At 39.4% G+C, this 27,962-nt stretch overlaps 1 protein-coding gene across 3 annotated transcripts in view; it reads left to right on the forward strand.

Annotated features, from left to right (window-relative positions):
* Positions 1–27,962, forward strand: part of adcy8 (adenylate cyclase 8 (brain)) — a 129,977-nt gene that overhangs the window by 57,138 nt on the left and 44,877 nt on the right. For all 3 annotated transcript variants that reach the window (XM_073043334.1, XM_073043350.1, XM_073043343.1), the window contains exons 8-10: positions 12,340–12,537; positions 13,036–13,136; positions 23,048–23,249. In XM_073043334.1, coding sequence (XP_072899435.1) covers positions 12,340–12,537; positions 13,036–13,136; positions 23,048–23,249 — 501 coding nt within the window. The remainder of the gene's footprint in view (positions 1–12,339; positions 12,538–13,035; positions 13,137–23,047; positions 23,250–27,962) is intronic.

The following is a 27,962-nucleotide window of genomic DNA, read 5'->3' on the forward strand; positions in this document are numbered from 1 at the left end:
AAAGAGATGGAGCCACAGCGTTGGCTGGAAGTCTGAAATAAAAGAGAAGGGCGAAATACTCAGTAAATCAGATGTCATCTGGGGAATGGAAAAAATGTGACAAGGAAATATGAAGGTGTCTCAAAAACACTGGTGTAGAAACCTCAATGTCAGAGCAGATACACAGAGAAACTAAAAAAATCTATCCTTACAGGGAATAAGAAAAGTGGGCAAGATGGCTGTGAAAGATGTTGGGCTTGTAATTGATATTAGTGGTCTACCTGTTCTCTGACATGGACATAGGGAGGTCAAGAGAGGGAAGGGAAGACTCAGAAATGAACCATGTAGGCTTGTTAATTCATCTATGATAGTTTTCCTGTATTAATGTCAGTTTATCTGTTATCCCTGGAAGGTAATCTTACCAATGGAATACTAACAAGAAAGTACAGATTTGTAATAGATTTTCTTACAAAAAAAGTAGTTTTTAAAAAATTGAGCAATTCAGCATGAAATTTCACCTTTTCTTCAAACTATGTTGTGTCAATTAACCTTCATGTATAAAATAACAGAAGCTGCACTCCAATGTAACATACCTTGCTACAAAACAAAAGCAAGCCTTTGACTAGCAAGATAAAGTCTACAAACAATTTACTAATCTCTAATTAACTCACCTCTGACTGCCAAAATTTTTAACAATGTTATAATTATCCAATTATCCTTGAGGTTTAAAATATAGCGAATATACTTAGTATCATTTTTTAAAATAAATTACTATTCCATATTTATAATACAAACCCTAGTAGAAACTCTAGCACAGATCCCAGCTAAGCTGTAATTGCACTCTCCAGACATTGGCAGTATCTCATTTAAGTTTTGTGCCTCTTGACCCAAAGCTTGTACTGCAGAAAAAAACCCCTTACTGTAATCAACTCTAGTTCCCTGATCCGCACATTATCATAGCCCCGACTATCTCATTGTGAAGTGCATTTTCCTTCCAAGCAAACCTAATGGGGAATGAAAGGATTTGACCTTGAGATGAGAGTGATAATGAACAAGCTATATGTGTATGGCATTTCATGGAACATAACTTCAAAATAAGAGGCCTCCCACAAAAGACAGAAATAAGGAGAAATTTATTTTCCTTGAAGGAATTGCAGACACTAGAGGCAGGAAACATGTTCCCGATGTTGGGGGAGTCCAGAACCAGAGGCCACAGTTTAAGAATAAGGGGTAGGCCATTTAGAACAGAGTTGAAGAAAACTTTTTCACCCAAGAGAGTTGTGGATCTATGTGGAATGCTCTGCCTCAGAAGGCAGTGGAGGCCAATTCTCTGGATGTTTTCAAGAAAAAGTTAGATAGAGCTCTTAAAGATAGCAGAGTCAAGGGATATGGGGAGAAGGCAGGAATAGGGTACTGATTGTGGATGATCAGCCATGATTTCATTGAATGGCGGTGCTGGCTCGAAGGGCTTAATGGCCTACTCCTGCACCTATTGTCTATTGTCTATTGAAATGAGTATTTGGAATTTTTACTCTTGAAATTAAAATCTTTGAAAATATTCAAGAGATAGATTATTGGGCTATAAGGAAATCAAGAGTGATAAGGAACAGGCAGGAAGGTATTGAGGCCATGATCTGACCATTCATGGATTTACAGAGTAATGGAACAATCTTCATAGGTTAGATGGGCTGGTCTTACCTCGGTTCCTTGGTATTTAAGTTGAGTGAATGATGCTTTTATTAAGTGAAATTGGTTGGGGATTTGCAGAATACTGATTCGATGAAAATGAAGTAGTCACAGAATCTAGAGTGGCATTGTGTGTAACTTGGAGTTAAAGGTATTATGGATAAAGTTATGATCCCTGTTGTCCGGGACAATAATTCTAGTGGATAAAAGATAAAGTGTCTACAGATTATCCAACATGCAATTTACTGATGACTGCCATTGCAAATCCAGTTTCACAACCTTGTGTCATAATATCAAAATTTTGAAAGCAGAGTACAATGTGCTTGTAGTGCCATGTCATGGATTTAGTGTATGGAGCTAGGAATGAACTTAATCGTTTGTAATCTAGAATTAATTAGGTTAATGTCTTTAGACAGTATAATTTTTTTCTTCTAAAACTTCTAAGATTTCTCTTCATTCTTCATCATAATGATCTTGGGTTTCATCTTCAGTTTCCTGATGGCATAATTTCCCAACTTGAACACTGCAACTAGTTACCATTTATCATTGTTTTTTTACTCTGGACTATAACACCATAATGTACAGTTGTAACATAATATCCCAACTCTTACACTCAATGACCTACTGATGAAATCAAGTATGCTAATATGTCCTGTCTACCTGTGCCATCACTTTCCAGGAACTATGTGCTTGCACCTAAGTTCTACAACATTCTCCCGGGCTCTCTTCAAGTGCAACTGCGGAGTTGTATTGCTTCCAACTCATACTCTCTGATGGGGTAGACTGATATTCACCCATACTGACTGAAAAAGGGGCTTGGACTTTGTGAATCGGGGCTCACTTGAATTGGGCTGGGGAGCTGCTGCTGTTGAATATGAGCATCATGCAACTTAGTAATCTTCCATCTCAGGAACGATAACTAGTAGAAACCTGTGCAGATATCCCATGAGTAATTGTTGGGAATGTGGTGGGTCACAGAACAGAATTTTCTCCTTTTGGTCAAGTCAAGTCAAGTCACTTTTATTGTAATTTCGATCATAACTGCTGGTACAGTACATAGTAAAAATGAGACAACGTTTTTCAGGACCATGGTGTTACATGTCACAGTACAAAAACTAGACTGAACTACATAAAAAAAAACACAGAGAAAGCTATGCTAGACTACAGACCTACACAGGACTGTGTAAAGTGCACCTAGAGAGTGCAGGCATTACAATAAATAATAAACAGGACAATAGGGCAAGGTGTCAGTCCAGGCTTTGGGTATTGAGGAGTCTGATAGCTTGGGGGAAGAAACTGTTACATAGCCTGGTCATGAGAGCCTGAATGCTTCAGAGCCTTTTCCCAGATGGTAGGAGGGAGAAGAGATTGTATGAGGGGTGCATGGGGTCCTTCATAATGCTGTTTCCTTTGTGGATGCAGCGTGTAGTGTAACTGTCCGTGATGGCCGGAAGAGAGACCCCGATGATCTTCTCAGCAGACCTCACTATCCGCTGCAGGGTCTTGTGATCCGAGATGGTGCAATTTCCGAACCAGGCGGTAATGCAGCTGCTCAGGATGCTCTCAATACAACCCCTGTAGAATGTGATGAGGATGGGGGGGTGGGAGATGGACTTTCCTCAGCCTTCACAGAAAGTAGAGATGCTGCTCAGCTTTCTTTGCTATGGAACTAGTGTTGAGGGAATCTCGGTGAAATTTGGTGCTCTTAACGATCTCTACCAAGGAGCCGTCAATGTTCAGTGGGGAGTGGTTGTTCCATGCCCTCCTGAAGTCAACAACCATCTCTTTTGTTTTATTCACATTAAGAGACAGGTTGTTGGCTCTGCACCAGTCTGTTAGCCGCTGTACCTCCTCTCTGTAAGCTGACTCATAGTTCTTGCTGATGAGACCCACCACGGTTGTGTCATCGTTGAACTTGATGATGTGGTTCGAGCTGTGTGTTGCAGCACAGTTGTGGGTCAGCAGAGTGAACAGCAGTGGACTGAGCACACAGCCCTGGGGGGCCCCTGTGCTCAGTGTGATGGTGTTGGAGATGCTGCTCCCAATCTGGACTGACTGAGGTCTCCCAGTCAGGAAGTCTAGGATCCAGTTGCAGAGAGAGGTGTTCCGGCCCAGTAGGCTCAGCTTTCCAATCATTTTCTGAGGGATGATTGTGTTGAATGCTGAACTGAAGTCTATGAACAGAATCTGAACATATGGTGAATGTGGAGTGGGGTGGGTGGGGGTGCAGTATGGAATCTTCACTGGAGATGATTGTAATCTGGAACAAAAACAGAACATGCTAAAAATACTCAGCAAGTCAGGCAGTATGTGTAGAGAAAGAACATGAATGTTTCAGATCAATGACCCCTTTCCTTTGGATGAGTGTTTGTAATGAAGAAGTAACATAAAACCAACTCTCAGCCCTTCCATGATTCTAAAGATTCAAAGTACATTTATTATCAAAGTATGTATGCATTATAAAACTCTGAGATTCATCCTCCCAAAGGCAGACACAAAACAAAGGAACATCATGGAACCCATTCAAGAAAACAGCAAACACTCAACGTGCAAAAAAAAACAAATTGTGTAAACAGGAAAGCGAGTGAACAACGCATAGAATATCAAACATCAAAACAGGAGTCCAGTAGTGTAAAGCTTAGTGCTGTTCAGCTCCACACCGCTAGCCTACTGTAAACTGCAAGGCCATTCTTCATCAAAGTGCTTCAGTCTGCATCGATTGCCCCGATCAAACTGCACAAAAACAGTAACAATAATCCAGAAACACATGCAATGAACCTCAAAGTCCCTCAGAACAAGTCTACTGCCTCACTGATCAATCTTTGCAACATGGATCAAAAAGCCCCCGTATTTTTCTAGACAGCTGCCAGTGAGAGGGAGAGGAAAAGCAGTCAAATGCAGGCAGACAGCACCAAACACCTGCCCACCCTCCGCTCTCGAGCTCGTTGACTTCAACTTTGCTGAACACCTCAATCGAAGAGAAGCAATGGAGTTGATCATGGTCTCCAGGCTGTACCCTCTACTCCAAACCACACTGAACTCTCTCAGAGACAGCAAAATGTCAAATTGGTTAATTGGCCCAGAAAAACACCTTCAAAATGCAAATCATAGGTTCCAATCCCACACAGCTTAATAATAGAATCATATTTGAAAGAAGAAGTAAAAGGAGTTAAAGAAGTGGTTTTGTGAATTGTCTGAAGAACGTCAGCATTGGTTGCATTGTTATCTGGGGCCACTTGAAGAAGACAATTCTGCTTATTACATGTGCATCATCTTTAAGTGGTTTATCAGATACTTTCCAGTAAGATGGCAGTGCACTGAGATGCAACAGCTTCTCTGAGTCCAAACAAAGGTGCAATTATTTGCCCTTTATGTCTTTTTTATGATCGCAAGACGCTGCTGGACAGTGTACCCATGAGTGAGTTGCTGAATAGCGCTGGAACCAGACTCGTTGCGCATCATATTGCAGCCTGCTTTGGCCATGCAGGTGGTACGTGATCCAACAAATGTCGGAAGTGATTGGCTTGGTCATTTTTCTCAAGATCGTAAGAGCCAGTTGGACATTGGTAAAGTGGACTACTGCAAGCCCGATTCACTGGTTCATTGGCAAGACAAGCAGTGGGGGAGCTGCGTCGTCTTGGTTGTTGCACGGACAAGGCCGTTGTGCCTTGGCGTCGCCTGTTGCATTTGCCAGCGAAGGAGACCCTGGAACTGGCTGTGTGCTGCTGGATTCCACGCTGGGTTGAAAGCTGGACCCACCTATCGTGGCTGCTCCTTAGTTTTCACTCCCAGGAACATGAGCTAGTTTGCTCTGGTCTGTGGCTCTAATTGAGTGAAATGAGGAACTGCTGCATCTTCTTCTTCCAGAAACATGGCTCCAGGAAAACATTCATGCACCATCAATCCACAGATCATGACACTCGGGGATTTGAGCTATATTATTATATATTTTTTGTAACTATGTTTTTTCTGCTATCATAATTATATGTGCTATATGGGCAGTGTGCTGAGTGTGACTGTTAGTACTGTATTTTTCACCTTGGCCCCAGAGGAACTCTATTTCATTTGGCTGTATTCCTGTGTATGGTTGAATGACAATTAAACTTGAAGTTGAAATTTGCTCCTTAAAGGCAGCAGCCTTACATCACCATCTAACACTAAACATACGGTACTGCTCTTTGGAAAATAAACTTCCCCCAGCTCCACTAATATGAGCACTCCTGAAAAGGAGCCCCAAGGTTCAGTTAACCATTTCCTACCCTACTTGTTAATACTGGCTCTCTACAGTCATGCATCATTTCTTTTTACTGATGGATGTTTTATGCATCCTAGTACATGTTCTTGCAGCTTCTCCTAAACTACGTTAGGTAATGTATTAGTAGCTGTTGTCACTTCTTATCAAGCATTTGACATTATCACATGTATCCAGCTACAAACCTGTCAGGCATCCTATGAGGCAAAATTCACTCCACATTCAGAACCCTTTCTTGTTCTTCAGCTATTGGCAATTTCTGAGTTGACGTAGTTGTCATTATTTTATTACTCGAGGCCTGCTCCTGAGATAATTTGCCTCCTGAGACTGTCTTCTGTTGTCTGTCTTTGCCCTAAATGCCTTTTCCCTTGTTTGAATTGCCTCCATTTTCCAACCAATTTCATGTATTTCCCTTCCCTTCCCTTCTCTTCCACCCCTTTTCCTCTGTCTTTTTTTTTTGTTTTTCTCTTCCTTAGCTCCCTTTTCTATTTTCTGTTCATGTTGTACTGCTCCTCACATTCTCCCCTTCTCTCATTCTTTGTTTGACCCTCCTTTCTCATTCTCACTCACTTTCCTTCTGCTGGCTCTTCATCTAATTTCCTCCTTTGTCATCTTTCCATCTCTCCCTTCTCTTCACACATTTTCCTCTCCCTGCATCAGCCAGAGTCATATTGGGCGGAGTAGGTGAATGTATATTAATTTCTGAGTTATGCTTTTTTTTCTAGTAAACAATTCCTGTAGTAAACCTTAAATTCTGCAGTAGATTCAGCCCCTGAGCACCATAGAGTCCTAGGGACCTGGATGGTGGTAGATGAAAGTGTTTTTAGCAATTATTCATCTACCTTATTTCATTTATTTGCAGTCGCAGTTGTTTCTGTAAATGAAGAGAGGGAAAATGATTGAAGCTTATCACTGAAAATTGCTGTCATTTGCTATTTTCCTATTATTACAAGCAGTCATTTATTTCCATGTAATCAAGTCAAATACATTGTCAGAGTGTCGTAAGCAGATTAAAAACAGGTCTTTGATGATTGGCATTAAAGTATAAGACCCTTTTAATCTTTCTTAACACTGCTGAATTAATTTAGACAGTTATTCACTCATAATTCAGCCTCTGATATATTCACTCAATCAATATTAATTTTCCATCTGACATTTGATAATGTCAAAATGTGGCCATAATAAAAGGAAAACTGCAAATACTAAAAAATCTAAAAAAGAAGATACCAGAAGTGTGCCAATCAAGCAGCAACTTAGAAGAAATTTAAAAATGGGTTTTGGATTAGTGGATAGAATGGAATCCAGGTACAGGACTGTATTTATGGATGTAGTTTGCAGAATAATGACAGAGGTATGTTGCAAAGCTAACTCATTTTATTAAAGACGGTGAGATAGTAATTATGTGTGACACCAAAATTTTCACTGAGCTGTTACATTCCATGGCACCTTTCTGAAGGGAATATTGATTTGAGGTTTAAGGAAGAAAACAAGAGATAATTGATAAGAGGGCAGAATCTCATTTCATATTGCTCATGATGGTTTGACCATGAAGCCATGTCAGTTTTGCATGTAAAGATACACAGTATCAGCATGCTGGTCTCTGTTGAGAAGGATACAGCTCAATACCGTTCCTGCTTTTTTAACATAGCCATGTGCATGCGTCATTTTCAGAAACTGGTCAATCAGCTACATATAATGAATGATATATTTGCATTGTTTCTAATTCTGCATGTCTTTATGTTTATTATTTCTGTTATATATTGCCTGACAATGTACAACTATGAAATCGATTATTACAGAAGTAAGAATAATCATCTAGTGATGCACATCTAGCTGCAATAAACAACATTATATAGTAGAGATAATTAACATAATTATGCCCTATCGAAAATTTAAGTTGCTTTGGTATATGAGTATTATATTTTATAATGTTAATGGGTAACACCATTTTAAACACCTACTTGATTAGTCTATCCTAGTCAAGCATTTTTTGCAAGAAAAATGGAGCTTAACTGCCTAGGGTAATATAATTCTCTCCTTTACAATTCCTGTGAATATTTCTTAGCTCTATAGTACTCCTCTGATCACAGTTCTCCATGATCAATTGAACATTATACTAACTCTATTATTTCACAAAACAGAACCCTGCCAGTTAAAGTGTGGGCTGCTGAATCACATTTTCCTTTCACCTTACAGGTTTGGGTTTGATTTACTTGTAATGTCATCACAGTGCAGGAAATCACCCTTGACTTATGAATTGTAATTCACCCATTATTGGCATTTGATAACAGACTCTACCTCTTGGACTTCAATCTCCCATGGAATCCCTGCCCCATCAATTTACTCTTATTAAGTGATTAAACTGATGTCATTCTGACTCTACACAGGACCTGTTGTACCACTTAACTATAGTCCATAGAAGGAAAACAATATCCTAGAAATACAGGTAACCTAAATAAGTGGTCATACAGTGCATTTCTCAGAGGATAAGAACCAGCTGATAAACATTCACCATAATCAAATGGAGAGCGACGGGAGTAATTTAATAAAAGGAATGACTTCACCACTGGAGCTTCATTCCACTTTGATAAGTTTTTTGTTGCCTTAACATTTTGTTGCATTTCCACTCCCCAATGTAGCCTTTCAGAATTAAATTTACATTTAGTATACCGCACTACATGAACTGGCGTGCCACAGGTTAAAAACAGCTTCTTCACTCCAGTAGTATATTCCATATTTAACTTCCCAAATACTTTTACTTCAATAGAATCACACTTTAATTCCCATACTCTCCCTGCTTTTATCACTTCTTCTAACAACTTTATTAGATGGCTTTAAATGAAACCTAGATCTGAAACCATTTCTGTGATGTGGGTATATCATCAACAAGCAAATCAGTTTAGGTGGCATGCAGCAGTCAAAGTGAATGACCAGTTCTTACTGGACTGGAATCAAACACAAATCCTGGAGATGGTATTATATTGTTTTGCTTTATAAGCCACTAGAGATGGTACATCATTTGTATACCTGGAGGTTATGGTAGTCTCCATCATTCACAGGCGCTGTACAATGCTTAACCAGCAAAACCATTTCTATAAACCCATGAAAAGGGATATTGCAGCTTCAACCTTTAGTTTATTTTTCACAGTTTGCAGACCTAACTAAGTTTGTAAAGTGCACGTTTGCTAAACATTGTAACATGCTTAAAGGTCATTTGACAAGGTTTTCTACCAGTAATCTGAACTTTTGTCGAGGCGGGGTGGCTCTGTGTGTTCCTGTTTGTGTGAGGGTATATCTGTTTTTATCCTCTTAACCATAAATTAAGCAAAGATCTTTTGGAAAAAGGAAGAAAAGAATATATATATATATATATATACACACACACACATTTTTTGTGTCTGACTCCATTGAGGGTATGGCCAGCTTTAACTACTTGCTGATATATACATGGCATTTGGCATTTAATTTTATTGATATAAAGTAAAGTCGTTGGTCTGGACCAGTCAAAATGCTTGGTTCAAATGAAGCATTATAAGTAATGCAGTAAAGCATATAATTTTAATACTGACAGCACACACAAAATACTGGAGGAACTCAGCAGGCCAACAGCATCTATGGAAAAGAGTACAGTTGAAGTTTTGGGCTGAGGTGTCGACTACTCTTTTCCATAGATGCTGCCTGTCCTGCTGAGTTCCTCCAGCATTTTGTGTGTGTTGCTTGGATTTCCAGCATCTGCAGATTTTCTCTTGTTTGGAATTTTAATACTGAAATGTAATTACGAAGAAAATCTATAGAACAAAACTATCTATAATATTTCTTCATTTTGATAATGTAAGGGCAGGAAAAATAGGGGTTAACTGATGATGAAATAATACTCCTCTTTATTAGTTGGAATAAATAAAGGTATTTCTTTTCTATTTTGTTGTCTTTGAAAATAGTGATAAGAAGAGTAATGACTAAACTCTTCTTGAGCTTCCAGCTGGGTACAGGTATCTATTTTAACCGATATTTTGATGACAAATTCTGCCATTTTCATCAGGGATGATGCCTAGGCATGTCTAGTCTTGTGGTATTTATACCCCATCGTCCGCCCCTCCTGAATGGCAATTCCTCATGAGATCAGGTTTCCGCTGCCCCACCTTTTTACAATCAAATTCCAGTTCCTACTTAGAGCGAAATTTTCGTCTTTGCTAAACTTCTTTTCCTCTAGTTTGTTTCAATGGCTTCCTTCACCAGATGGTCTCAAAAGCCATTAGTGTGGCAGAGCAGTTGTGTGCTGTCAAAGTCAGTCCTATGCCCATTGCAAAAGCAATTTTCTGCTACCACCTATTTCTCCAGGTAACCTAAATGGATACACTTCCTGTGATTGGCTATTGCTAATTTCTACATGGAGGTCTTTGCAGAGAGGGTTCTGAGTTCATCACCCTTATGCCCAAAATGCTTCTTCAGATATCTCCATGACCCCTTTGTAGTGTGGCCTCGTGGACTCCAGCAATTCCAACAGCTCGACAACCATCTGAATCATAACATCCAACCATTCAATTTTTGATGGAGATGGAGAAGGATGGCTGCCTCTTGTCCATGGACATTCTAATATGACAGAAACCAGACGATAATTTTGGACATAGTATCTATTGGAAACTCACTCATATGGACTTTTACTTCAACAATAACAGCCACCTTCACGCCTCTCAAAGTAAAGCATTTTAAAATACTTTGAATAACCAAGCGAAAACTATTTCGGACCCAGAGGGCCTCCATGAGGAAATAAGATGTTTGTAGATGACATTCCTACAGAATGGCTACAAGGTGAAGGAAAAGGCTGATGAAAAGACCAGGAAACCTAACAATGAAGAGGAACCCATTGCTGCCCCTATTTTCCCTATATTTCCATGGTTTCTGGAAGGATTGCCAGGATCCTGAAGAAATACTGGATTAATACCATAAACAAACCCATAAGGAAACTCAAATCATAGCTTATGAGGGTCAAACATGACGTGGGACTCAGGATAACTGGTACTTACAGGCACAAACTATGGTGCTGTGCCAGTGGATTTTGGGACTACCTGGAGAAAAAAGCCATTGAGATAAAACTAGAGGAAAAGAATGTTAACAAAGATTAAAGTCTTGCTCTAAGTAAGAACTGGAATTTGATTGTAATCAAGGTGGAATAGCTGTAACCTGATTGGATGAGGACTAACCAATCAGGAGGGATGGAAAATGGGGGTATAAATACCACCACACTAGACTTGCCCAGGCATCATCCCTGATGAAGATGGCAGAGTTTGTCATGAAACACTTAAAATCAATACTTATAGTCAGCTAAAAGCCCAAGAAAAATTCATTCATCATGTACGCCAGGAAAGCACTAGATCCTTTTTCAGAAGAGTAAATGATTTCAACTGGAGAACTTAAAGGCAGTGTAGAATATACTAATGATTTTTCTGCTGTCTATTTTGTCCCAAAGCTCAATTTAATGCATATATTTAAAAAACTAAATACATACTACAAATTGGTAATGATTATTCTAATGATAGTTTACCCGGTTATGTTTCAATGTTTACTGTTTTTGCTACTAATCTATAAAGGTTCCATCAGTCTGATAGATCTATACTCAAATTTGATTTGCATCAAACTATAAATAAAAGATGTACCTCTTTTTTAATCTTGTTTTGTTTAGTGATATCACACCATCTTCCCACTTACCATTTAACTGATAGCAATTGAGTTATGATGGATTATTATCCATTTTAAATGAACAATTAATTGTACTACTAATAATGTTCACCAAAAAGTATTTATCTATACTTCTGATAATAAATTTGGAAAACAAGATTACAAAATCAAAGCTGACTTGTATTATTAAAATTTTTACACAATATTAGCAACAAACTCATAAAATACATGTATAATTTTCCTCTGGCTAAGACTTCAGAAGTAGCGTCAATCTAATAAATAAATATTTCCTTTGTGTTGATAAGTGGCAAAGGAACATCTCTTTCCCTTGAAGCAAAGCATTTGCTGCTAATTTTATCTATTATAATCTCTAGTTCATACTGCTTAGGATAGAGAAGAAAGAATACCTGAAAAATTGGAGTTTATCTAAGTTAAGTTTTGAAATTGGAATAATTCTATGGCCCTGGAAAACTAAAATAACCTACTGGATTCACTATGATTTATTGCATGATATTTGTGATTTAGTGGATAAATGGCAGATGTGCTTTTGTAGTTATTACGTTAAAATATTAAGTATGCAATATGTGTAGATAAAGATGAAAGTAAAAAGAGTAAAAGAAAATGGTATTTTTCTTGATTCAACAACGTATAATCTCCACCTTGTCACATGTCCTTTAACTATTCACTCTAATGCAATTGAACAGAGGTCTAGAGGGGTTTATTCTCTTTGCATGTGCTTTCCCTAGACTTTGGCTGCCCTTACAAGAAATTCAATAAACCTGCTTCCAAACCACCTTGCACAAGCTTTGCATGTCCAGTCTGGGCCTGAGGAAATTAACAAGCGAATAGAACATACCATCGACTTAAGGAGTGGGGATAAATTAAGAAGAGAGCATATCAAGCCTTTCTCACTGATGTTTAAAGACTCCAGCCTGGAGGAAAAGGTAGCTGGGCCACAAATACACATTTTGGCAGCATTAGCAAAAAGGACACATTAAATGATGCCAAAGATATAAAACCTTTAACAGAAAACGATGCAATTACAATTTTTGAAATTTTAAGAGTAACAGCTTATATTATTATATACCTTTCCCGTGATGAAGCTTTATACTGGCTAATAAAATGAATAGAGACATTATTAAACTATGAGAGGAAAACTCATTTAAAGAAAAGGTTGTTAATCAAAACATTATAGTTTTATAGTTCATCCATTGATTTGGTTAAGTATCGAACTTTTAAAATTTGAAAGCACTCTCTGTAAAGTAAGTAGCACCAATAATACCATTAGAAACTCAATAGATTTTCTTTGAATTGGCACTGGCCATCCTGATAGGCAAAATCTTGCTAATTTCCCAGATCTCCCATAGAGCAGATAATCACTGCAAAGCACTGTGAAATTCATGAGAATCTGACCTGTTGATGTTTGTGCTTCTTTCTTACAGTATTCACAGATGCGAGATGAAGTTTTCAAGTCAAACCTGGTGTGTGCTTTTATTGTTCTAATATTTATCACAGCAATACAAAGTTTACTTCCTATATCAAGGTAAGTATTAAAAATTGCCCTTGCACTTGAAAGATCAATTGTGTATTTTTTAATCCTGTTTTGTACTACGGTATTGGATGTTTCATGTTAAGCAACATGACATCTGGAAGCAGGATTTATTATTCGCTTACTTTCACATTGTGCAGCAGCAAATTTATTTAAGCCAGATTTTGCATTAGGAAAATGGAAACAAGCACAAACAAACAGTATTTCAGTAGAGAAGGAGAAAGTGATCTACAGACAAAAGGAACTGTCAAGGTGAAACATTTTGATAACAATGAATGTGTAGAGGAATTGAACTAATAACATAGATTTCTTATAACGTGCTGTCAAATTAATAAATTTACAAGTGTTGGAGAAATGTTAAAGGATATTGACATTGCACTATAAATAGATCTACATGCTGTTGTGTTGGACTAGATCTGGGAGGTATTCAAATAGAATAATCTCTGAACAAATCTCTGAAGCCTTGTCAAATCCAGTCAAGAATGCTGGTGACTAATTAGTGAAGTAATTGAATGAGGCATTGCCAAGTCTTCACTTCCTCAACTATAGTTCAGCCCAGTATCTGAACCTAAATTACAAGATTGAAATGTTAAGATTACAGTAGCACTCATATCTCAATTTGTTCATTTCAAGTGGCTTTAAAAAGTAACTAAACAAAACAAACCAAACAAACAAACTGGAGCAGAAATAGGCCAATCAGCCCATCAAGTCTGTTCTGCCATTCCATCATGGCTGATTTGTTATCCCTCTCAATCCCATTCTCCTGCCTTATCCCCGTAAACTATGATTCCCTGACCAACCAAAAACCTATCAACCTCTGCTTTAGATATACCCAATGCTTGGCCTCCACAGCTGACTGTGGCAATGAATTCCACAGATTCCTTGCTAAAGAAATTACTCCCTATCTCTGTTCTCAAGATATTGTCCTATTCTGAGGCTGTGCCCACTGGTCCTAGACTCTCAATTATAGGAAAAATCCTCTCCACATCTACCTCTATTGAAGCCTTTGAATATTGAATAGGTTTCAATGAGACCCCCCCCCCCCACCATTCTTCTAAACTCCAGTGAGTACAGGCCCAGAGTTATCAAACTCTCCACATACGTTAGTCCTCTGATTCCTGGAATCATTCTCATGAATCTCCTTCTGGACCAACTCCAATGCCAACACATCCCAAAGCAGCCCACAATACTCCAAATGTGGGCTGATCAATGCTTTATAAAGCCTCAGTTTTTATATTCTAGCCCTCTCCAAATGAATGCTAGCAAATGCATTTGTCTTCCTTACTACTGACCGAGCATGCATGATAATCTTTAGGGAATCCTGCATGTGAGCTCCCAATTTCCCTCAGATTTTTGAATTCTCTCCCCATTTAGAAAATAGTCTATGCCTTTATTCATTCTACCAAAGTGCATGACTATACACTTTCCTATACTATATTCCATCTGACATTTCTTTGCCCCTTCTTTGAATCTGTCTAAGTCTTTCTGCAGATTCCCTGCCTCCTCAACACTACCTGTGCTTCCACCTATCTTTACACTGTCCACAAAGTTGGCCACAAAACCATCAATTCTGTCAACCAAGTTATTGACATATAACATGCCAATAAGTGTTCCCAACATTAACACACCAAACACTGCAGAACACCAGTAGTCACAGGTAGCTAGCCAACAAGAGCCTCCTTTATTCCCACTGTTTGCCTCTTGTCAGTCAGCCAATCTTTTATCCATGCTAGTATCTTTCCTGTAATACCATGGGCTCTCATCTGGTTAAGCAGCCTCATGTGTGGCTCCTTGTCAAAATCTAAGCAAACAACGTTCACTGACTCTCCTTTGTCTATCCTGCTTGTTATTTCTTCAAAGAATTCCAACAGATTTGTCAGGCAAAATTTCTCCTTAAGGAAACTATGTTGACTTCGGGCCATGTTATCCTGTTCCTCCAAGCACCCTGAGACCTCATCTTTAATAATGGACTCCAGTATCTTCCCAACCACTGAGGTCAGGCTAACTGACCTATAATGTCCTTCCTTCTGCCCCCCCCTCCCTTCTTGAAGAGTGGTGTGACATTTTCAATTTTCCAGATTCTAGTGATTCTTGAAAGATCATTACTGCTGCCTCCACAATCTCTTCAACTACCTCTTTCAAAGCCAAGTGGTGTAGTCCATCTGGTGCAGGTGAATTAACTACATGCAGACTTTTCAGCTTAGCCTTGTCCTTAGTAATAGCAACTACACTCACTTCTGCCCCGAACACTCACAAATTTCTGGCATACTGCTACTGTTTTCCACAGTCAAGACTGACATAAGATTCTCATTCAGTTTACGTGCAATTTCTTTGTTCCCCACTACCACCTCTCCAGCATAATTTTCAGCAATCCAATATCCACCTCTCACCTCAGTTGTACTCTTTATATATCTGAAAAATCTGTTGGTTTCTCCTTTTATATTATTGGCTATCTTAACTTCATATTTCATATTTTCTCTCCTAATGGCTTTTTTAGTTGCTTTCTGTTGGTTTTTAAAAGCTTCCCCATCCTCTAACTATCCACTATTTTTGCTATATTATATGCCCTCTCTTTTTACTTGTATGCTGTCTTTGATTTCCCTTGCCAGCTACGGTTGCTTCATCCTCCCTTTAGAATACAGTGGATTCTGGTTAATTGGAACATATTCAGGACTAGTACGTTTTGGCCCAGTTAAGCAGCTGCCTCAATGAGCCAAAGTTTCATGAAAATAATTAAACAAATTTTATATTTCAATGAAATACAGAACAAATTAGAACACTATCAGTACTATTACAGTTCTATAAAACTGTGTATTAGTTCCTAATAGTTCATCCAGTGTACACTGTCGTGTTCTTTTAATTGACTGTAAATGAACAAAATCAGTGAAGGCACCTAGTGTAGACAGTGGACTGCCTTCAGGCAATGCTATTGACAACTGCATCCTCCAAATCTTTATGTTTTTGTAACAATCAAGATGATTGTTGATGCCTACGAATTTGTCATAGTTCCACACTTGCTGAAGTAGTGAAGTCATTCCTTTTTCACTTCCTGCCATGTCTGGCATCTACAAGTCTTAATCAGAATCAGAATCAGACTTTAATCGCCAAGTACCTATGCACATACAAGGAATTTACTTCCGGCAGATGTTGTCTCTCTGCTCATAACAATAATAATGATAAATATAAATGAAAATATAGATTATACATACAGGTAGTGCAATCCAAGTAATAGTTAGCCGACAGTTAACCGGCAGTTAACCGGCAGTTAACTGTTCAGCAAAGTGACTGCAGTAGGGAAAAAACTTCTCCAATGCCTATTAGTCTTTGTCTGGAGGGATCTGAAGCGCCTACCAGATGGAAGCAGATTAAACAGTCCGTGCGCAGGATGGGAGGAGTCCTTTATGATGTTCCCCGCCCTCTTCTTCAACCTGGAAGAGTACAGGTCCACAATAGAGGGCAGGGAGGCTCCAATGATGCACTCGGCAGTCCTCACTATGCGCTGTAGTCTGGTTCTATCCTGCTTGGTGGCGGCTCCAAACCACACAATGATGGAGGTGCACAGGACAGACTCAATGACTGCAGTGTAGAACTGCAGCAGCAATTCCTGAGGCAGACTGTATTTCCTCAAGAGCCGCAGGAAATACATCCGCTGCTGGGCCTTCTTCAGGATGGAGCTGATGTTCTGCTCCCACTTCAGATCCTGAGAGATGGTGGTTCCCAGGAACCTGAAGTTCTCCACGGTGGACACAGGGCTGCTGAGGACTGTGAGGGGAGACATGCTTGTAACCACAGTAAACAGAACAGTTCTGAATTGTCTTACTGCTTATTTCTTGCCAACTATCACTGAGAAAAAAATGCTGCTTTTTTTAACACAAGCACATACAACTGATGGTATTTAAAAATTGTTCACTCTAAGCACGGTGTAGTGATCACACAAACGCACACATCTTTGGTGCTGTTTGGCAACAGTCTTCTGCCCCAATTAAGCAGTATGAAGAAGAAGAAGAAAGCCCTCAACTCTGAGTGGAGTCATCGGGACGCCGTCGTGACGCCGTTTCTTTAAAGCAGGCTTTCTTGTTTTTACGAGGCCGAGTTGCCAGCTTGACGCTCAACCCAGCACGGATGGAAAGCGTGCAAGGGAGCTGGCTGGATTTGAACTCGGGAGCCTTCGCTCCAAAGTCCGGCACTGATGCCACTATGCCACCAGCCGGCTAATTAAACAGTATAGTGTCCCAAATAAACAAGGGGAATCTGGCTATTTTCTCAATTAGTTTTCATTCTTTAAAAGTTGTCTCAAATAAGTGGCTGCCCTGATTAACTGATGGCCCAATTAACCAGAATCTACTGTACTTCTTCATCTTTGGGATGTATCTATCCTACACCTTCCAAGTTACTACCAGAAACTCCAGACATTGCTATTCTGCCATCATCCCTGCTAGTGTCCGCTTCCAATCAACTTTGGCCAGCTCCTCTCTCATGTCTCTGTAATTCCCTTTACTCCACTGTAATATTGATACATCTGACTTTAGCTTCTCCCTTTCAAACTGCAGGGTGAATTCTATCATATTATGATCACTCACTCCTAAGGGTTCCTTTACCTTAAGCTCTCCAAGGTAAATAACTTTAAATAATTTTATTACTCAATTTGTTTTCAATATGTGGAGATTGCTGACAAGGTCAGTATTTCTTACCCATTCCAATTTGTCCTTGAGATGATGGAGAGCCATACCCTTGAACTTCTACAGTTGTGGTAAGGTCTGGTGTTCAGATCCAATGAGGTTTAAGGCTGGAGAAGGGAATCTGAAGTTGGTGATGGTCCCATGCACTCACTGGCCTTTTCCTTTTGCTGTAATATATGCACACCAAGACGACTTAGTCAGTTCATCAACCTGTTCTTGAAAGCTCCAATTGTCATCAAAGCCTTAATTTTACAAGAGACATCAAAAGGAGCAACATAAAAGTAGAATTCCACATTGTAGAGGGAAGCAGAGCTTTGACAAGGCTGAGGTCAAAAGGAAAATAATTCAGTCATTGAAGTCTTATGTTCCCAAACAGCTTCTCCTAGTGGAATCTTCAAAATACAGGGAAAATTTTACAGGAGTTTACACATTTGTGGAGAGAGAAACAGGCATAATATTTCATGTCAATGACTTTTCATCAGAACTGCTTATTTTCTGCTTTATGTCAAAATCGAAGTTGAATTTATTGTCACATACGCAAATGCATGTATATATAGGTGCAATGAAAAATCATAATTGCAACAGCATCACTGTCACTTAGAATCATATAAGCAACATTCACAAAAAGCTTAAACACTAGTTTTACAAGAAAGAACACTATTAAAACAAAAAATATCAATTTTAGCGCAATGTGTAAAATTTCTGGTTAGCATTTCTGTCAGAAGGCTAGCAAATTTGCCATTCTGATACAAGCAACAGGAATTGTAAATAGTGAGTTCATGAAATAGATAAGAGATGCCATTAAAATGTATAAATGCATTAGCTTCGGTTTGAAGTATTAAATCATTGCTGCCTGGTGCACTCATGCCAACTCATAATCTGAGATTATCTGGTTATTTCATGGCTCCCATGCGGAGTTGTACCTAGAGTTATAACGGATTGGGGGAAACAAATGTAACAGAAGGATGTGGGGGGCACAGCAGCACAAAATATTATGATGGCAGAACGTATATTTAAATACTTTTGAAAGCATTTTCCTTTATTGCCTATAAATTGTATAGCAGAGTATTCCAATTTTCAAGCTACATGTGTACCCTTGAAAGAAGTAAGCAAACACCTGGGCCATGCAGTTGAGATTGCAAACAAAAAGACAAGAATTTGATCAGGAATGATAATATTAATTCAGTTAACTGAGAATAAAGATACCATGCTCCTACCCAGTGAAAATGTGAAAGGCAAGCCCACTACTTTCGTTTCCCCCAATCCGTTATAACTCTAGGTACAGGCAGAAAGGGAAGGGGTGGCCACTAGACAGCGTAGCAGTAGGCAGGTAGTGCGGGAGTCCCCTGAGGTCATCTCCCTCCTAAACAGATATACCGTTTTGGATACTGTTGGGGGAGATGTCTCATCAGGGGAAGGTAGCAGCAGCCGAGTTCATTGCACCATGGGTGGCTCTGCGGCACAGGAGGGAAGGAAAAGGAGTGGGAGAGCTATAGTGATAGGGGATTCGATTGTAAGGGGAATAGATAGGCATTTCTGCGGCCGCAAATGAGACTCCAGGATGGTATGTTGCCTCCCTGGTGCAAGGGTCAAGGATGTCTCTGAGCGGCTGCAGGACATTCTGGAGTGGGACAGTGAACAGCCAGTGGTCATGGTGCACATAGGTACCAACGATATAGGTAAAAAACGGGATGAGGTCCTACAAGGTGAATTTAGGGAGTTAGGAGATAAACTAAAAAGTAGGACCACAAAGGTAATAATCTCTGGATTACTACCAGTGCCACGTGCTAGTCAGAGTAGAAATAGGAGGATATTTCAGATGAATACGTGGCTTGAAAAATGGTGCAAGGGGGAGGGATTCAAATTTCTGGGGCATTGGAACCAGTTCTGGGGGAGGTGGGACCGGTATAAACAGGATGGTCTGCACCTGGGCTGGACTGGAACCAATGTCCTAGGGGGAGCGTTTGCTACTGCTGTTCAAGAAGCTTTAAACTAATGTGGCAGGGGGATGGGAACAAGTGCAGAGAGACAGAGGGGTGTAAAATGAGGGTAGAAGCAAAAAGTCGTAAGGTGAAAAGTAAAAGTGGCAGGCAGGCAAATCCAGGGCAAAAAGCAAAAAGAGCCACTTTTCAACATAATTGTATAAGGGCTAAGAGTGTTGTAAAAACAAGCCTGAAGGTTTTGTGTGTCAATGCGAGGAGCATTCGTAACAAGGTGGATGAACTGAATGTGCAGATAGTTATTAGTGAATATGATATAGTTGGGATCACAGAGACATGACTCCAGGGTGACCAAGGATGGGAGCTCAACATCCAGGGATATTCAATATTCAGGAGGGATAGACAGGAAAGAAAAGGAGGTGGGGTAGCATTGCTGGTTAGAGAGGAGATTAACGCAATAGAAAGGAAGGACATTAGCCTGGAGGATGTGGAATCGATATGGGTAGAGCTGATTAACACTAAGGGGCAGAAAACGCTGGTAGGAGTTGTGTACAGGCCACCTAACAGTAGTAGTGAGGTTGGGGATGGCATTAAACAGGAAATTAGAAATGCATGCAATAAAGGAACAGTAGTTATAATGGGTGACTTCAATCTACATATAGATTGGGTGAACCAAATCGGTAAGGGTGCTGAGGAAGAGGATTTCTTGGAATGTATGAGGGATGGTTTTCTGAACCAACATGTCGAGGGTATTGAGCAATGAGGAAGGGTTAGTTAGCAATCTTGTCATGTGAGGCCCCTTGGGTAAGAGTGACCATAATATGGTGGAATTCTTCATTAAGATGGAGAGTGACATAGTTAATTCAGAAACAAAGGTTCTGAACTTAAAGAAGGGTGACTTTGAAGGTATGAGACGTGAATTAGCTAAGATAGACTGGCAAATGATACTTAAAGGGTTGACGGTGGATATGCAATGGCAAGCATTTAAAGATCGCATGGATGAACTACAACAATTGTTCATCCCAGTTTGGCAAAAGAATAAACCAGGGAAGGTAGTGCGCCCGTGGCTGACAAGGGAAAGTAGGGATAGTATCAAGTCCAAAGAAGAAAGATATAAATTAGCAAAAAAAAAAGCGGCACACCTGAGGACTGGGAGAAATTCAGAGACCAGCAGAGGAAGACAAAGGGCTTAATTAGGAAAGGGAAAAAAGATTATGAGAGAAAGCTGGCAGGGAACATAAAAACTGACTGTAAAAGCTTTTATAGATACGTGAAAAGAAAAAGATTGGTCAAGACAAATGTAGGTCCTTTACAGTCAGAAACAGGTGAATTGACCATAGGGAACAAAGACATGGCAGACCAATTGAATAACTACTTTGGTTCTGTCTTCACTAAGGAGGACATAAATAATCTTCCGAAAATAGTAAGGGACCGAGGGCCTAGTGAGATGGAGGAACTGAGGGAAATACATGTTATTTGGGAAGTGGTGTTAGGTAAATTGAAGGGATTAAAGGCAGATAAATCCCCAGGGCCAGATGGTCTGCATCCCAGCCTGCTTAAGGAAATAGCCCAAGAAATAGTGGATGCATTAGTGATCATTTTTCAAAACTCCTTAGATTCTGGATTAGTTCCTGAGGATTGGAGGGTGGCTAATGTAACCCCACTTTTTAAAAAAGGAGGGAGAGAGAAACCGGGGAATTATAGACCGGTTAGTCTGACATCGGTGGTGGGGAAAATGCTAGAGTCGGTTATCAAAGATGTGATAACAGCACATTTGGAAGAGGTGAAATCATCGGACAAAGTCAGCATAGATTTGTGAAAGGAAAATCATGTCTGACGAATCTTATAGAATTTTTTGAAGATGTAACTAGTAGAGTGGATAGGGGAGAGCCAGTGGATGTGGTATATTTAGATTTTCAAAAGGCTTTTGACAAGGTCCCACACAGGAGATTAGTGTGCAGACTTAAAGCACATGGTATTGGGGGTATGGTATTGATGTGGATAGAGAATTGGTTGGCAGACAGGAAGCAAAGAGTGGGAGTAAACAGGACCTTTTCAGAATGGCAGGCAGTGTCTAGTGGGGTACCACAAGGCTCAGTGCTGGGACCCCAGTTGTTTACAATATATATTAATGATTTAGACGAGGGAATTAAATGCAGCATCTCCAAGTTTGCGGATGACACGAAGTTGGGTGGCGGTGTTAGCTGTGAGGAGGATGCTAAAAGGATGCAGGGTGACTTGGATAGGTTAGGTGAGTGGGCAAATTCATGGCAGATGCAATTTAATGTGGATAAATGTGAGGTTATCCACTTTGATTGCAAGAACAGGAAAACAGATTATTATCTGAACGGTGGCCGATTAGGAAAAGGGGAGATGCAATGAGACCTGGGTGTCATTGTACACCAGTCATTGAAGGTGGGCATACAGGTACAGCAGGCGGTGAAAAAGGCAAATGGTATGTTAGCATTCATAGCAAAAGGACTTGAGTACAGGAGCAGGGAGGTTCTACTGCAGTTGTACAAGGCCTTGGTGAGACCGCACCTAGAATATTGTGTGCAGTTTTGGTCCCCTAATCTGAGGAAAGACATTCTTGCCATAGAGGGAGTACAGAGAAGGTTCACCAGATTGATTCCTGGGATGGCAGGACTTTCATATGAAGAAAGACTGGATCGACTAGGCTTATACTCACTGGAATTTAGAAGACTGAGGGGGGATCTTATTGAAACGTATAAAATTCTAAAGGGATTGGACAGGCTAGATGCAGGAAGATTGTTTCCGATGTTGGGGAAGTCCAGAACGAGGGGTCGCAATTTAAGGATAAAGGGGAAGCCTTTTAGCACCGAGATGAGGAAAAACGTCTTCACACAGAGAGTGGTGAATCTGTGGAATTCTCTGCCACAGAAAACAGTTGAAGCCGGTTCATTGGCTATATTTAAGAGGAAGTTAGATATGGCCCTTGTGGCTAAAGGAATCAGGGGTAATGGAGAGAAAGCAGGTACAGGGTTCTGAGTTGGATGATCAGCCATGATCATTCTGAATGGCATTGCAGGCTCAAAGGGCCAAATGGCCTACTCCTGCACCTATTTTCTATGTTTCTATGTTTCTACTTTTCTTCTGTTTCTACAGTGAAAAGTATAGCACATCATGCCATATTATCAGGCCAGACGAACAACTCCTGAGGCGGCATTCTGGATTAATTATTCATGTAACAAAAGCAAGATTATGGGGAGTGATAGTTTACATGCATGCAGTTAAACAAAGTAATTGTACTATGTTTTCTCCATAGAATGATGCCAATGGTGATCCAGTTTACCATTTTGATCATGTTGCATGCTGCACTGGTATTAATTACTACTGCAGAGGATTACAAATGTCTGCCATTAGTTCTTCGAAAATCATGCTGCTGGATCAACGAAAACAATTTCGCAAGGAATGTCATCATATTCGCCTCCATTTTGATAAACTTTCTAGGTGCTATAATAAATATAGTACGTATTACATTGTTTTCCGCTATTTTAGTAAGCTTTGGCTTCATAAATTATCAATACTGTTTTCAATATAAAACCACTGGACATCATGCAGTTTTAAATGCTGTTATACTCCATTCTACTCTCCAACCTTCAAGCAAATAGCAAATATTAGCAGCGATGTAATTCCAACATTTGGCTATCGTATTTGTTTCTGTATTACAGAACAGGAAATATTGGAAACAGTGAGTAGGTCAGATGGCCTCTGTGTAGAAAGAAATGGGATTACTGATTCAGTCAATGACTGTTCAACCCGGAACAATGGTCCATTTTCTCTGAGCTATTGATGGCATTTCCAATCAGCACAGTTGGAACTACAAAACATCTCCCTCTCAGGGAATCACAACTCGGAACATGTCATGTTAAATCTAGTAGAGCATCCAATACCCTTTAGATATCAATTGGGGTTGTAAAACAAAAGATTTGAAAATGGGTTATCCTTACTGCTTACTTTAATGGTTTAAAATATATACTATATGTGTTCTTGGATGCTTTTTCTCAACATTTTACAGTCCTGTTCCATATTGTTAATTTTAATTTTTTTTCAATTAATTATATCAATTTTAAGAGTATTTTAATGTCTCCAAATTATAGAGATATTTTAATTTTATTGATAACACCTATGGCCTTTACAATGGTAAACCCCGTCTCTAGATTCTCAGTGTAACAAATGCCATCAGTGGTTAATCAAGGTAGTACCTCCTGACTGCACTACTCCAGTTCCTGGTGCCATACTGGGGTAGGCTCTCCTCTTCTGGACAAGCAGTGTGCACGTAGAGGATGGAGGATCATGGGGGAGAAGAACTACTAGACAGTGGCAAACATATTTTCTTTCTACAGATGGTGCTTTCTTACCTTGTTATGCATTGCCAACATTTTCTGTTTTTAGATTTTCTGAATCCATATTATTTTGCATTTGTATTTAGTTTTGTACCATCAGTACCAAGGGTTACAAGGATAGTTGACTGAATATCCTCATGAACAGTAAAAACCAACTAGTAGGAACAACATTTTAATTGACTTTCCTGTCAGATATAAAGTACTTTTAGTAATCATCAAATTAAATTCGACACTGACAAAGGTAGAGAACCATCACTGGCACCCAGATTTCCCAGAGTTTGGACCACTTATAATTAGAGCATTATTACTATAGAAAGTGCAAGGCCAACTCTTTCATAATTATATGCACCATTATTCTGACTACATTTCCTTACAACATTTGCATCACCTCTAGTTTAAAAGGCAGTTTAATTCTCCAATGAAGTTGATTGCTTTTTGAACTTAATCTTGACAAATGTTTGCATACTCCACATTTTCTATCTCAGTTATTTGGCTTTACACCACCCAGAAACCACATCAGAACCTTTCTAAGGAGAGGAAAGAACTTTCATTTAAATCTGAAAGCCACAGATCAAATGAATTGCCTCCAAGATAACCTGATTTTTTTTTTTGGAGATAACTATATCCATTCCCTTGTGTGATGTTTCCTTGTCATACATAATATTGGAATGGAAGGTAAAGCTATTACTTTTTCAATAGTGTGCAGTGTTCCCTACTTTTTATAATTGTTTTCCTTACAGAAAAGTGTTGATAGCTGATTCTATTTTTATATCTAAGTTCTTGAAGTATTGTTGTCAATTTGCTTCAATGAGTGTACAAGTTCTTCAACAGATGAAAACCATTCCTTCCAATCATTATTCTGTTCTGAGTGCAAACATCTATCACAAATTTTTATCCATAGGTATATGTGTAAATTAGCTTTTCATGCTGTTATTGGCACTTTGGTCCTGAAATATGGACCTTAAGTTCTGCAGTTTGGCCCAGCCGCTTCTCCACTGAAGGCCAGAAGAAACAAGAATGTCTCTCTTCCACAGATACAGCAATGAGAAGGCAAAAACAAACTGCTCAGTGCAGCTCACAATCTCAGAGCTACATGCTTTCTCAGGAGAGGCAAACTAAAAAGATGAGAACAAAACACTAGGAGACTTCGGGAAGAAAATAATGGCAATCTGCTCTTTGACCCAGAAATCCAATCAAGCAAATTTCCAGGAGTCTAAAATTACTAGTGAATTTTTATCCACTCAATATTCTACAACTCGAGTTTTTTGCTCACATGGAAACCCAACTGGCCCACTTTGGAAGACAGAAAGCTTGTGGCACATGGGGGAGCCTGATTAGTGGGAGGGGTGTGAGTTGTGAGGAGGGTCCAGAGAGATGGTTTGGACAAGTTGGATGAGTGGGAGAATACATACAGGCACAAACTAATTTGGAGAAACATAAAGAAAACCATTTTGGTTCTATAAACAGAGTCTTTATTACCTGAGTGAAGGTAGACCGGTTAAAAGCAAGGTGAAACAGGACTTGGATACCCTTGTACACTTTATACTGAAAGCAAACACTCAAATGCAGCAACTAATTAGGAAGACAAAGAGTACTTTGGCCTTCACTGGAAGAGGATATGAGTACAGGAGCAAGGTTATCTTGCTGCAGTTGTACCTTGCTGGTGTGCCTTTTCTATAGTTTTTGTTTTCAATTTTGGGTCATCTTATCTGAGAAAGGATGTTCTTGCTACGGACAGAATGTATTGTGTTTTTACTAGACTAATCCTTGGACTAGCAGGATTAATGTATAAGGAGAGCTTAGGCTGGTGAGGCTTATATTTACCAGAATATAGAATATTAATAGTGAATCATATAGAAACCTATAAGATCTATAACATTTTTGCAGAGTCAATACAGAGAGGATGATCCTAATGACTGGAGAGTCTAGAAATAGGGGTTTCAATCTCAGATTATAGGGAATGCCATTGAGAACTGAGATGAGGAGAAATTTGTACACATGGGCAGTGTGAACATGTGGAATTCTCAACCACATAATGCATTGGAGGCCAAGTCATTGAGTGCATTCAAGAAAGAGGTAGATATATTCACTTAATGCTAAAGGGATCAAGTAATATGGAGATGCAGCGTACAGAAATAAATAATCAACCATAAACACATTTTGCAGATGCAGGAAGTCCGAGCAACACACACAAAATGCTGGAGGAACTCAGCAGGGCAAGTAGCATATATGGAAATTAATAAACAGCCGATGGATCAGGTTTCCTTCTAACTGGAAGTGAAGAGCGAAGATGCCAGAATAAAAAGGTGGTAGGAGGGTAAGGAAGGTGATAAATGAAAGCTAGAAGGTGATAGGTGAAGCCAGGTGGGTGAGAAAGGTAAAGAGCTAGCAAAGAAGGAACTCATAGGAGGAGAGTGCACCGTGGAAGAAAGGGAAGAAGGAGGTGATAGACAAGTGAGGAGAAGAGGTAAGAGGCTGGAGTGGTGAATAGAAAAGGGAGAGGGAGGAGAAAAAAATGCTGGAAGGTCAATCATGCATATTTGAACAGGCCTAATGAGCTGAATGACCATGCTATGCTCTTATTTTCTATGTTTCTACACATGTCCTAGCTATCTACTCTTGGGATCAAAAAGAATGCAAGATAATATTATACTAGACAGAGACCATGATCTTGACCATAGTTCTATGCTTTCAGAACTTACCTTTTCTGGAGGTTGAGAGACAGATGAGCCAACCCTCCACCCCTCAGAGTTGTTCGCCAAGGCTGAGCTACAGGTCCGTTGGAGATGTACAGCTGGACCTATGTCCTAAAATACCCTAACAACCTTGACAGCTCCCTGCCTTTATTGAAATGCAGATAATGTAGTCCAAATAGAATTAATTAAGAAAAAGATTTTAAAAATTAAAATAACTTAAGTATTTGACCTCTCCCATAAGGTTAGAAACACCTCCGGAGTGAATGGTGTAGGGCAGCAAGCCCAAGTGATAAGTTGAAGGGTTGGATGTTAAGACACTCTGGCCACTCCAGGGTGTGATAGCATTGCACTGCTGGGTACAATAGCAAAGGGGAAGAAAGTCAGATGAATTGCAGTTTGCTTTTGAAGTATCTGTTTAAATTTGCAGTTACTAAAACTATATCCAAGAGTGAAGCAAGATTCACTGATATCTGACCTCCAAGTCATTTTGGACTTCTGTCTTTGACTGTGCATACACAGAAATTCAAGGTGACTGAGCTGTGAATGTATGACAGTGGTGCTTCTCTACCAGATCAATAGTTCATAGACAGTAAAATTCTGATGACTTTAAGCTATTTAGCTCAAAAAGACTAGTAATATGAATTACACTGTATCTATTAACCTCGTCTTTTTAAGAGTGCTATGTTCCTGAAGGTCTTTATTTCTCCAATGAAAAAGGCTCCTGTTGCCTCATGCCAGTGACTAAGACCAGTAAAAATAGAATGGAAATTTCATCAGAAAAAAATACCACCCTCCTCTTCTGTAAATGCATCAGAAAATGTGTGAATCGGATTGAAATCCCATTTATTCACATTAATACATTTTGAACTTCCCATCCAAAGAAGTCACAGTGGTGTAGGTTAAGCTATTCTGAGGAAATTCTTAGTCTAAGTATCATTTTTATGCATTACCAACTCTGCTTTCCCAATATTTACTTGCAAATCATCAGATATTATACTCTGATAAACAGGAAAATAGGAAGTGTTATTTACGCTAAATTATCTAGAAATCTACCATAACATATGAAAAGTTAAATGTCGACTAAAACTGGTTTGGACGTGTAGCTGAAATGAAAAATCTTTTAAGCATAGGCGGATAA

Source organism: Hemitrygon akajei, chromosome 1, assembly GCF_048418815.1.
Source record: "Hemitrygon akajei chromosome 1, sHemAka1.3, whole genome shotgun sequence".
In the NCBI taxonomy this organism is placed as follows: Eukaryota; Metazoa; Chordata; class Chondrichthyes; order Myliobatiformes; family Dasyatidae; genus Hemitrygon; species Hemitrygon akajei.